At 38.4% G+C, this 11762-nt stretch overlaps 1 protein-coding gene across 1 annotated transcript; it reads right to left on the reverse strand.

Moving 5' to 3' along the window:
* Nucleotides 1–173: 173 nt before the first annotated feature.
* Nucleotides 174–11317, reverse strand: disp2 (dispatched RND transporter family member 2). Its single transcript, XM_060879305.1, has 8 exons — nt 11192–11317; nt 5534–5932; nt 5409–5438; nt 4871–4994; nt 4540–4667; nt 4037–4152; nt 3815–3912; nt 174–3662 (listed from the first exon to the last, which is right to left on the reverse strand). Exons 1-8 carry the CDS (start codon nt 11269–11271, stop codon nt 174–176), a joined length of 4464 nt encoding a protein of 1487 aa, XP_060735288.1. The 5' UTR covers nt 11272–11317.
* Nucleotides 11318–11762: the final 445 nt, after the last annotated feature.

Consider the following 11762-nt stretch of genomic DNA (forward strand, 5'->3'; position numbering starts at 1 on the left):
GATCTGTTATAAGCATTTTCAGATATAATGATAATTTAGAGACAGATGTTTTGTCAGATGTTTTGTACAAGTCCACCTCAAATACTTTTTTAAAGAAAGTATAGGATTTTAAATGGTGGTAAAAGTAAGAGCACAGACTGAGTTCTATCTGTTAATATGTTTTATTCATTAAATCAACTGCTGTCCTCACTTCTTCCATCCCTCTTGATCCAAACATCAGGTAAATTCGGTTGACTGTTTGGCAATATTACAGGCAGCTCACTCTGGCTTGTCCGCCCCCTTCCAGACCCTGAGGAGCCAGAGTCATAAACTGTTTCTCTCAGAGACAGACGCAAAGTATCTCTCTTGTCATTGAGGTGACCAGGTTGCAGCTTTCCTTCAGTCACAGTGGGTGGTGTGACTGAGACTGCTGGCTCAATGTCACTCAAACAAGTCTCATTAGAATCTTCAAGCCCGTCAATGGAACTCTGAGACTGACATGACAAAAGTCTTTTATGTTTGTGACATCTATAGGCCCCATCCATAGACAGCGACCTTTTAGTAGTCTCATTTATAGTCTCTGTGACAGTGATATCTTCCATGCTAGAGGATGACAAGGAGACATTCCATAGTTTGATTCCAGGGCCGCTATGGCATTTCTTGCACAAACGCTTTTCTTTTTCTGTATCCCCTGGAGGTACCACTATGGGTCGTGTTTTATTTCCTTTGTAAGGGGATGAGGTCTGGACAGCATGGTGAGTTTCACAACCTTTGAGGTGTCTGCTGCATATTTCCTCATTCACAGATTCAGTGCTAATTCTTTCATAATATCGCTTTGGACTTAGACCACAGAACTCAATGTCATCTGAAAGAACAGAAGGTCTGTTGGACAGCTTGCTGGTGCAAGTGCTATTTTCAAAGCTGTCACTTAGATGACAGGCAAGGGGTTGCAGCTCATACTGCTCAGGCTCCCTCCCTAGTCTTGACTGGTGTTGCCTGTGGTGGTGCTGATTGGGGCATAAGAATGCTCTGCCACTTTGTTTATTATAATTTTTTTTCCCTTGTGATCCTGTGCCAGTGCCACAGCCAAATGTACCATTAGCTGACAGATTGTTGTTTCCTGCTTCAGCACCTGAACAAGATGGCGGTATATTTTCTGTGGCTCTCTCTTTTGCACATGGTATGATTATTTTCCCGCAATTCTTCTCAGGACCAAAGAAGCAACAGAGTGACTGAAAGAAAAAAGTGGCAAACCCACAAGCCACACACTTTACAAGAAGGAAAAATATTCCAAGCTTTCGGAATAGCAGTGCAGTAGCTGGTAGCATTATAATCCCAACAAAAAAGTATGCTCCTGCACCTGTGGCTACTGGACTACCCATTTTCTTCAGAGAATATGCGACCCTACCGAATCTGTCAGTGTGTGGGGCCAGACAGTAGGAAATGCAATAATTGGCTGCAAAGTCAATAGAGAGGCCTGCTGCAGCTGAAATGAACAGTGCTTCCACACTATTTAACTGCCATTCTAAAAGCACAAGCAGGCCAACAGTAACAAAAACACTCCCCCCTACAGCAAACGTCACATAAATGCTTAAAGGTATATTCCAAGTGGTGAGCAGCAGTGATGCAAATGTAAGGGCTACAGAAAAGCCTGCCACTACTAAAGTCTCTGAGCTCAGGCATTGCTGGAGGTCATACAACAATAACTGGCTCACAAACCAGCCTTTCTCCAGGCCAGGAGGAGCGCTAGAAATCTCTTTATTGAACCAAGACGTGATTTGTTTGTAGAAATTTGAAGTTCTGCTGAAGTTAAAGCTGTAAAGCTGTGAGGTCTTAAATACCACAACAAGGGCTGCAATTCGATTTTGTGAATCAAAACGAATGCCCCCATTCCTAGGTGAACGTGTTTCTGCCTGTTGTTTTTCCACCATCATTTTGAGACACCACTCAAAAACGCTTGGAGGGTAGGGGAACGTAATATTGTTACAGCAGAAACTAAAAGCATCCTCATTTTCAGAACAACGACGAACAGATACCCAGTGAATTAAATCTTCCACAAAACAAGTATTGTCTTCCACTGCATCTTGGTCTGCTGGTGGTGCTGAATAAAAAGTCTGGTTTCTAATTTTTCCACATAGCTTTCGTAACCACACTTGGGCTTCTGAACTACTTATGTTGAATTCTGGGTCCATGGTAAAGGAGCCATTGCTTTTTGGATTGAAACGATCATTATAATTGGCTGGAGTGACTCCCCAGATGAGAGTCATGGTCATGGGTTCATCCTCTCCTTGTTTCATTCGCTCAAACATGAACTGATGGCGATACTCTGCATCATATCTCTCAAATGGATGACTGGATCGAAATAGCTGAGTTGCCCTACTGTCTGAGCTAGGCAGCTTCATTCCAGGGTCTACACATGAGATATAAATGCCTCCTGCAGCCAGGACTGCAAACCAGCAGATCCATATGTATCGAAACTTAACCACACCACAAGGTAAGACTTTTAAGAAAATCAAATTTGATGTGTCCGAGAGTCCACGTTTTAGACCCCGAAATTTCTGTCCCAGTGTGAAAAGGCAACGCTTCCTCGAACTTGTATCCCAAAATCCACCAGGATTTTTAGAGCAACATGGCTTCCATGATGGCTTAGAGGCAGAGGCAGAAGCTCCTGCAGCATTTCGCTCTTGCAAAACAATGGTACAGGGGAGCCAAACAAGAGCAAAAAGTGTGTTGATTAAAGAGGCACTACCAAGATACACAGCAAAACACCTCACCACTGTAATGCTACTTATGTAGCCTGAGTAAAATGTGATGCTGGATGTCAAGCCAGACACCAGTATCAAGTAACCCATTTCTTGTAAGACATGGTGGATTCTCTTTTCTAGTGCAGCTGGAGGATTATGGCTCAGTTGGGACTTCCAGAAGTCATTAAAGGTGAAGGCTTGATTGGAGCAACTTCCCAAAAGGACAAGAACTGCCATGAGATTCAGAAGTGGAAAAAACAATAGTCCAAATACAACTTTGTAGAAAAAATAAGATGTCAAAAGTGACAATGTGACTGCAACCAGTGACATAGCTGATAATAGGAATGATCTAAGATATAAGGCCATTGTAAGTAGCAGAGCAACTACGGTGAGAATAGGGTAGATGGAGTCTCTTGAGAGGTAATATTTGAAAAGCTTTTGCTTAATCCCCAAATCCATCCCTGTTACAGTGGTATTGTTATATGTTAGATCATGACCCTCCAGGTGATTTAAATAAATATCCATTAATGCATTTCCTTTTGCCATTGGTAGGAACAGGATACTATACTTGAGGGATGGAACCTGGTACTCAACAGTCTGCGGCCCCAGGAAATCTTTATCCACTAGGTAATGTAGAATCTGATAGATAATGCTAGAGTCCTTGCACGGATGTGGGACAGATGCACAGTAGCCATATTTGCTTCTCTCTGCACAGGATGCAACAAGCATTCCATCATGGTAGTAAGGGGCACAGAATCTGAGCAAGCCTAAACTGTCTGACACTTGCTGAGCTGTAAGACTGAAGCATGAGGAGACATTGTTGAGGAGAGCCAGGAAGTTCCCCAGGGACCAGCTTGGACAGCACTCTCCCTTACCCTGGGTGCCAACAGCTTCCAATTTGACCTGACAGAGATCTTTGAAGTGTGCATTTGAGCGGATCTGAAATTTGAAAGATGGCATTAGGTTTTCTCAGTTTCTTTAGTGACTTGTTAGCATAAAGAGTAAAACGATACCTTCACATAACATTGTGCCAAACATTTCTGAAAATATGCAATATCTTGTATTATTTCATGTAAACATATTTGGATTACCTGGGTTTGCTCCATTTCACACATGGAATAGATTGCCTTCAGACTCCAGAGACTGTCAGAGTTTTCTGAGCGGAAAACCAGTTGGGCATAGCGATCTCCTGCAGGGGCACAGATGGAAGAGAGCAGCAGCATATATTTTTATATTCTACAATCCATTTACTGATACATTTGCTTAGCTTCATATTCAAAACTAGAACAAGTTTTTTTTTTCTTTTCCCTCACCTGGATCATTGCAAAAATAGGTGTTTTGAGTAGTGTCTGTATGTAGCATTCTCCTTGAACGATGTCTTAAATGATGCTGGGATTTACTGGTGATGTCTCTGGATGTACCATGATCACTGAATAACACACAATACATTTTATGATTGTGCATGCAATGAAATTTCTATTAGTGAATATATACAATGAATGACCTACTCACTTATGTAATTATCCAATCATCCAAGCATGTGGGAGTAGCACAGTACACAAAAATCACAGAATTATCTCAGTGTTCTCAGCATGGTTGTTCAGACAGTTTTGGTAACTCAAATATCCACTCTTTAGAGCCGTGGTGAGTAAAAAAGCATCTCTGAATGCACAGCAAATGTCAAAACTTGTTTTTGCAGTGTTATGCATTACCACATAATTGAATGATTGGCTAATTGCAATTGAAGAAGCAGTTGTTCCTAATGCAGTGGACTATGAGTGTACATGACAAGGAGCTCATTTACTATTTGCAGTACCGTGCTATACTGTGGTCCAAAAACTGCTGAAATGTCAGAGATAGTTCTTTCCCAGGCCCAGTACTTTCCTGCAACTTTGCCCAGGCTGCCAGTCTAATCCCAATGTCTGTTCCATGTGGCTCAAATCCCTGTAACATATCATCCAAGACATACAAGGTGGAGTATTACCTTTGAAAATGTATTGTAATGAATCTACAAGGCAAAAATTGCAGGGTCAATTTACTTTAATATTGTTACAGAAGACATGTAATTTACTGTGTTTTCAGTACTGAGACCAGAAGTAATATACATTTTGATGGAAATTTTACTCAATGAAAAGAAAAGTACATACTGCTAAAGGATCAGAGAAATCTGGCAGTGGACCGATCAAAATCCCTGCTATGGAGAAGGTAAGGAGAACTACTGCACATGAGATAAGAACTGACATCGGGTATTCCACTATGACCTGGGAGTAGCTGGAAGTCAGAAACAATTGCTGTTAACAAATGAATCGATTAAAATTCAAGTCTTTTTAAAGCAGTTAAACCAGGCTTTATAGAAACTTGACCTGGTTTTGTGATTTATTTTTGCTTTTAACTCTTTTTACCAGAAGCCAAAAATGGAATTCTGCTCTCTGAGATACCTCAAGTGCTTGTTAATAAGCATCTAAAATTTGAAAAAATAAATTGTCCGTTTTCAACCACTAAAATTCTTTTTAAAAAACAGAAGTAAAAATGTCTCACACTGACTTAATAATAATTTTTTTACACTGATTGTAAATGTCAGACAAGTCGATTTCGAATGCCAGCGTACTGGTAAAAAGTGCTACTTTATTGTTATTGTTTAGAACAACATAATTTATAAGCAAAGTATACACTTTGTTCACCTACTTTTTTGGAATCTTGTGGAGTCTCTCAGTCCTATAAAAGAGACAAACTTGATGTTTATTTATCTTACATCTAAAACAAGAATTTGCATTTATATGAATCAGAAGAACATTCAGAAAAATCTGAACCTGACGGTCACCACATGATGTTGAACAGGCTTGTAGTTACTGCCATCACGTGATCCCTGTAGCCAATGACACTGCAATGTGTTGTGGCATATAGGCTGGTGGAAGGGACTGCACCTATGAACTCTCTTGATTGCATTGCTTGCACAGTCTGAATGAGAAGTTATATTTGTTTGATTCAGACAAGCATTGTCTGTAATTGTCTTCTGGTGGTCACAACATGGGCATCTCTTGAGTCGAGGTGACTGGTACACATGACTCTGCAACACTTGGTTGTACAGTTGAGAGGAGGAAGGTGGTGTGGACAGATGGTTTATGTGCTCCCTGTCTATAGGAATGTCAGTCATTGGAGACTCTGCATCCTCACTGTCTGGGGGACACAATGACACCTTCGGGATCTCACTGAATGCAAACAGGAAAAATGGCAGAAAAATTGTTTCAGCAAAAGCCTTGGAAATGTTATCAATTACGTAATGTGACTTAGTTTTCCAGTATACAAGACCACTAGATATTTTGTGGAACCATAGTTCATGTTCTTTGCAGAGTATTATTACTTCTACCATCACACATGGCAGAGCTCATTACCTAATAATTAAGCCTATAATAAGCTGAAAATATTTAGGTACACTGACTGATTAAAACTGTGCAGGGCAAGACACTTCAAAATTCTTTTATCATCCACTTTTACTAATTGCTTTGCACTAAATATATACTATATTGGTGTATCTCAAGGCACATGGTGGGAATACACCCTGGATGACTTCTTTGTCATCAATGTCACAATCGTCATACACATCGACACTGAACTAAATGGCATGTTAACTAAGTCACAGTATCTTGAATATAGTCTGGTTTCAGGAACAACAATACAATTTACTGTAGCCAGTCTACATACCTGCATGTTTTCAAACAATGTGAGAAAACTGGATAACCCAGAGGAAACCCGTGTAAACATAGAGAAAACTCCTTGTCTGTAGTAACCCAAGCTCTGGATCTAATTGGTGAACCTGGATCTGTTAGCCTCTAATATTACATGCCGTATCACCCATAAACTAATCAGCTTACTTAAAATACTCTATATGTTAACAGATTTTTGTTTGCCATAATGTCATAATAGGTAAGTATTCTTTGTCTTGTGAGGAAGGATCTTGGTGTAAGAGGGTAAATCTAGCTAGCTAATCATCTAGCCTCTAGCCTGCTTGATGCAAGATGCTCTAAATAATTAGCATTAAATAGAGAAAAACATTTGCTTAAAATTTATATTTACCAAACGTTCTAATGAAATAGTTATTCTAATAAAAACTTATTACATATTTACAGCGTGGTTTAGTAATATTGAAGATTAAATCCACAGCATTGGACCACTAGTGTAAAGTTTTATTGTAAACACCTCTGGGTATGAGTAGGTAAACAATATTGTGTATATAATAAAAATTAATGGGCAGTTAAAATAGATAAGCAATAAAAGACACTGCAGTATCAGTGTTTTGTTTTAACATTTAAGCAAACAAGCATTGATATTGGATTTCCACTTAATTAACTCCCCTTTATTTCTGTACTTCCATAAGACCACTGATGTCCACTCTCCTTTCATTCAATACAGAGTGCACAAGACAGAGATGCTAAAGAAAGGAGTAAGCCATGGAACTTTTCATTGTCAGGATGGGAAGAAGCAAGTTACCATCTAATATAAAATTTACTTACTGCAAGGTTCTGTATTTATTTTTAAACAAATAAGCTCTTTGTGTTCTGGTACAATTACAATATACAATTCCCATATTTTAGAGTTAACTAACCAGGAAAATTTCAGTGCAATAATAATACATTTTTCTGACAGAACTTTCATTTCAGAAATGACCCTCTAGTAACTCATCAGAGTGCAGCAATCTGACTCTATCTGTATTCTGTGTCTGCTTGTTTGTCTTAATCAGACTCTCCCAAATCTCCTCAAATCCATCTGGCTGCACAGCTTTTCTTCTCTCCCTCAGTGGAGCACCTTATTGTGCTGCCTTTCTTGTTGCCAATACCAACTTGTGTGTGTGTGTGTGTGTGTGTATCTGTGTGTGTGTGCGTTTTTGTGTGAGTGTGAGTGTGTGCGTTTGTGCGAGTGCGTCTGTATGTCTGTGTGTAAGCATGAGTGTTATGTAGGGTGCTGTGGCTACAGAACAGTACAGTTGAATAAGGTGATCTGACAGCTCTGCAGTAATTTTATTGTTAGGCTCTTTACACAGCTAACACTGAGCAATTACTGTATTGGATTTTCAAAATCTAAAGAATGTTCATGCTCTTCTGTCACCTGACAGGAGAAAATGCATAATTTTCACACTGAGAGCCTTAGAACAAACAATAACATGCAGAGTTAACTTACACAGTAAAACGAGTAAAAATTATAAATATAAGTTACAAATGCGCAGTGTGTTTTCATTTATAAATTGAGTTATTGGCAGATCACTGTGCTAAGAGGAATAAAATACATTACTGTTGCTGTTATAGGAAAATAATACACCAGACAGTTGTGCCACAAAGCTAAGCGTTATTTTCCTATTGTCTTTTTATATTCCTTACAGATGTGCAATTAGCTAGTAACGTTTCAGAGATTCCCATTACATATGGCACTATTCTAAGATGTACTATAGAAAATCACTGAGCTTGTAAGTAATGCATGTAATTAGGAGAAAAAAAAAACAATGGCATGCCTGTGCACATATTTCAACCATCATGGATATATTTATCTATGTTATGAGACGGTATTGGCCTATTCCAAACTCTATGCCTTAAAAGACAAGCAGAACCCAATGATGAAATTACAGTGGACAAAAGTTTATTACCTGGCAAACACAAACTGCTCATATAGTAAGCTTACAGAGTCACACTTTCTTTTGGTCACTACATTTACTTTTTCCATTATTTAAATGTATTAAATAATATTTTTGCTACTTATAGAAGCCACAGAAGGTTCATTTCAGAACCTTCACCTTGATAAACACATTACATTCAGGTAGACATTATACATACCATCAGCATTTATACCCTACTTATTTTATGGATTATTAATGTTTTAACTAAATCAATTCCAGTCACCAGTCAACAGGCTAATTACTAATCAATAATAAAAGAACCCAATAAAGTATAATCATTTTGATAAAGGTGGGTTGTAACAAATTAAAAATATCACAGACAAGGTTATGCTGCATGCTCTATATGCTTTAGGACTTTCCACAATTGAAATAATTAAGCTTGGGTCATTGTAAACCCTCGATATATGGAATCATTTTTATACCTTACCCGAGGTTATGTAATGTGTCACACTGTACATTCTTAAAGCATGAGTTAATGTTCTTATTTGACTGTCTACGGTGTCAACAATCATGATTGATAACAGCAGAATGAAAAGCCCTTTGGTAGATCACAAGGAGATCAAAGACATGAGAATATTTAGTTATAATTAAGCAGGTAATGAATTTGACCTTCACAGATAAGTAGTATTAGTTCTGGGGTGTTTGTGTGCTTCAGATGCGGCTGGGTATAAATTTTTTTGCCATTTCCACTGCTATTCAGGTTTTGAGCATTGCCACAACTAGGCTACATGTCACAAAGAAACATCCTACAGTTCTGCACCCACAACATGCGCCTAACTCAGCATGAGCATGATTTCTGCTTTTGGTGGATATGACAATAGGGAGGAGGCTTGATGTTGCATGGCAGTTGAAGCAGTGGCTGTGGAATATATACGCTACTGCATAGCTGATACAGAAAAAAAGGAAAAGAAGCAGTCTAGAAATATTGTCTTCAACAACTGCACAATTCATGTAGCGAACAAGTCTCTGTGATCTGAGTATTCTTTTTGTAAATACAAGCTTGTATGTTTCTTATTAGGTTCACAAAAGCTACTGAGTAATCATATTAGTTAGTGAGTACTATCTGAGTTATATGCTTAATATGCAATGTGCAATATGCTGAAGTGACTTAGTGAGTAATATGTGTCAAGATAAATAATCAAAAAAGCTGAAAATGTCATCTACCTCAACAAGATGATTACTCTTAAAAGCTTGATTTCACACCCACCATTCAGAAATGCATACACAAAACAGTTACTTAAGGAATGCATAATTCATCCTGATTCAGCTTGTTTTCAACAGAGTTTCAATAATCTTCCTGCTTGTTGACTTATTCTTCAAGGGCTTAAGCCATTTTCTTATGTGCACAGGATGTGAGCAGCCATTTTAAGTAACATAAACAAGACCAAATAATAATGTAGCACTAAGCCCTTAGATTGAACAAATCAAAGGTTTAGACAGAAAGTGACCAGGTGCGTGCCTCACGCTTGCAAACAGAGACGAGGCTTCTCCTACGACTGTCATGCTCAGACATGAATCATTGCAGTGACTGCTGGAGCCTGTCCACCAGAGCCGAAGAGTCACCCTCTTACCATCTGCTTAGCACCTCTCCTCTCCCTAATCACTTCATGCCATTTATCACTATCAGAGTAAAGGGAACAGTTATGCGACAGTTTACTCAGCTGAAACTAAAATGTTCACTAGTAAAAAAAGGGAAAAAAGCTATTTATTGTAGCTGTATTAATGCAGTCATTTTAATGGCCAAATACACTTTCAATTTCAAACTGCATGTTATTAAGCTAGGGAAAAGAATGGAAAAACAAGCTGAATATATAATTTGCTGTGTCTATGAAGTGCAACATTTTAATTTGCACAATGTATTCACTTGAGGTTTCACTCTGTGGTAGAATATTAGATGTACAAAGCTGAACACCCTCTTGTAATTTGCTATTTTATTCACATTTAATTGCCATTGTATTGTCTAGATCATAATAAAAAATGCGGATACAGCGTTTAAATGATTACAGCGTCAGACCAACAAAAATATGTCAAATGGTGCAAGATTGGTCATGTAAATCGTATTCCATAAATAATTATATTACAGTGAGTGTAACGAATAACTCCTAAGGGTACACATACCACTGCACTTATTATGAAAATCATACATCAATATGATGAGTTAATATATCTTAACAGGCCTTTTGTGTAACTCATCCATTTGGCACTAGTAGTGTTTTCTTGTGCTGAATCATACTGTACATGGTTTTGCTCTTGTCTTAAACTATTGTCCTAAATCAAAGGTTCATTTTTTTGTGGGAAACATGTTGAGCTCATTATGTAATTTCTTTCTTGTTATATGTTACCCTGCATTCTGAAATGACTTTAAAATTGCAACTATAAATGTACTGTATAGGGTCACATGAATAGTGTACTACTACAGCAGGCACTGTAAAAAATAGAGTTTCTATCAATCCAGATGAATAAAACATGACATATGAAATAAACATTTCAACAGCTGTCCATTCCAGGTTTTTTGATAAACCAACTTAGTGTCTATTATATTCTTAAATCTAAATAAACTTCATACTAGTCGTCTAATTTTAGTATGTGTTGCTGACAGTGTTGACAATTGTTTTCATTGGCAAGGGATCATTAGATTAGACCAATCACTTTCACCTAGTTTATTCATTACACGGTGCGTGCAGCAGCTGCGTGTTTAGTAGTAAACAAAGGGAAATTTGTATTATTTACTTCTCCACGCCAAGTTAGACAATGAAATATTAACAGAGTTTAATAACACAAGGGGCAAGAAACCGTAGCCTACCTTGGAGCAGGTCCTTCGACCGTCGTCTGATTTATTTCACTTATCACACAGCACTCATCACAGATGGACACAGCGTCCATGTTAAAAGTCCACTTTTAAACGCAATCACCTTTTGCTGTTTTATATATCCTACCTAAATAAGAGATGTATTAGATACTGCGTGACCTGGCCGTTTCTAAATGATGTTCACTGTCTCCGTGTCGAGGATAAACTCGACAGTATTTGCAGGCTGGTCTGTGGCTGAATTACAAATTGCTTCCTATAGAGCATAGAGTGTACTAAGTATGGTTCACACGCCATTATTCCTGTACTCATGTAGTGCACTCATATAGGGACTGAACAGCGATTGGAGATGGAGCCTGAGCTCGCGCCGGTCTCCTATTGGCGGAGCTGAGCGGTCGCTGTTCAGCACAGGATGGTGCTAACTGTAATAATAGCATAGGATTTTCTACGTACTGCATCAACCGGGTATTTACCCACATTAGAAATATTGTATTTTCAAGTGAATAATTATTAAACGTCACAGTGCTTCACAACTTCACAGCTAAACTGACTTTCAAGTTACTAACTT

The sequence above is a fragment of the Tachysurus vachellii genome, chromosome 10 (assembly GCF_030014155.1).
Source record: "Tachysurus vachellii isolate PV-2020 chromosome 10, HZAU_Pvac_v1, whole genome shotgun sequence".
Taxonomy (NCBI): Eukaryota; Metazoa; Chordata; class Actinopteri; order Siluriformes; family Bagridae; genus Tachysurus; species Tachysurus vachellii.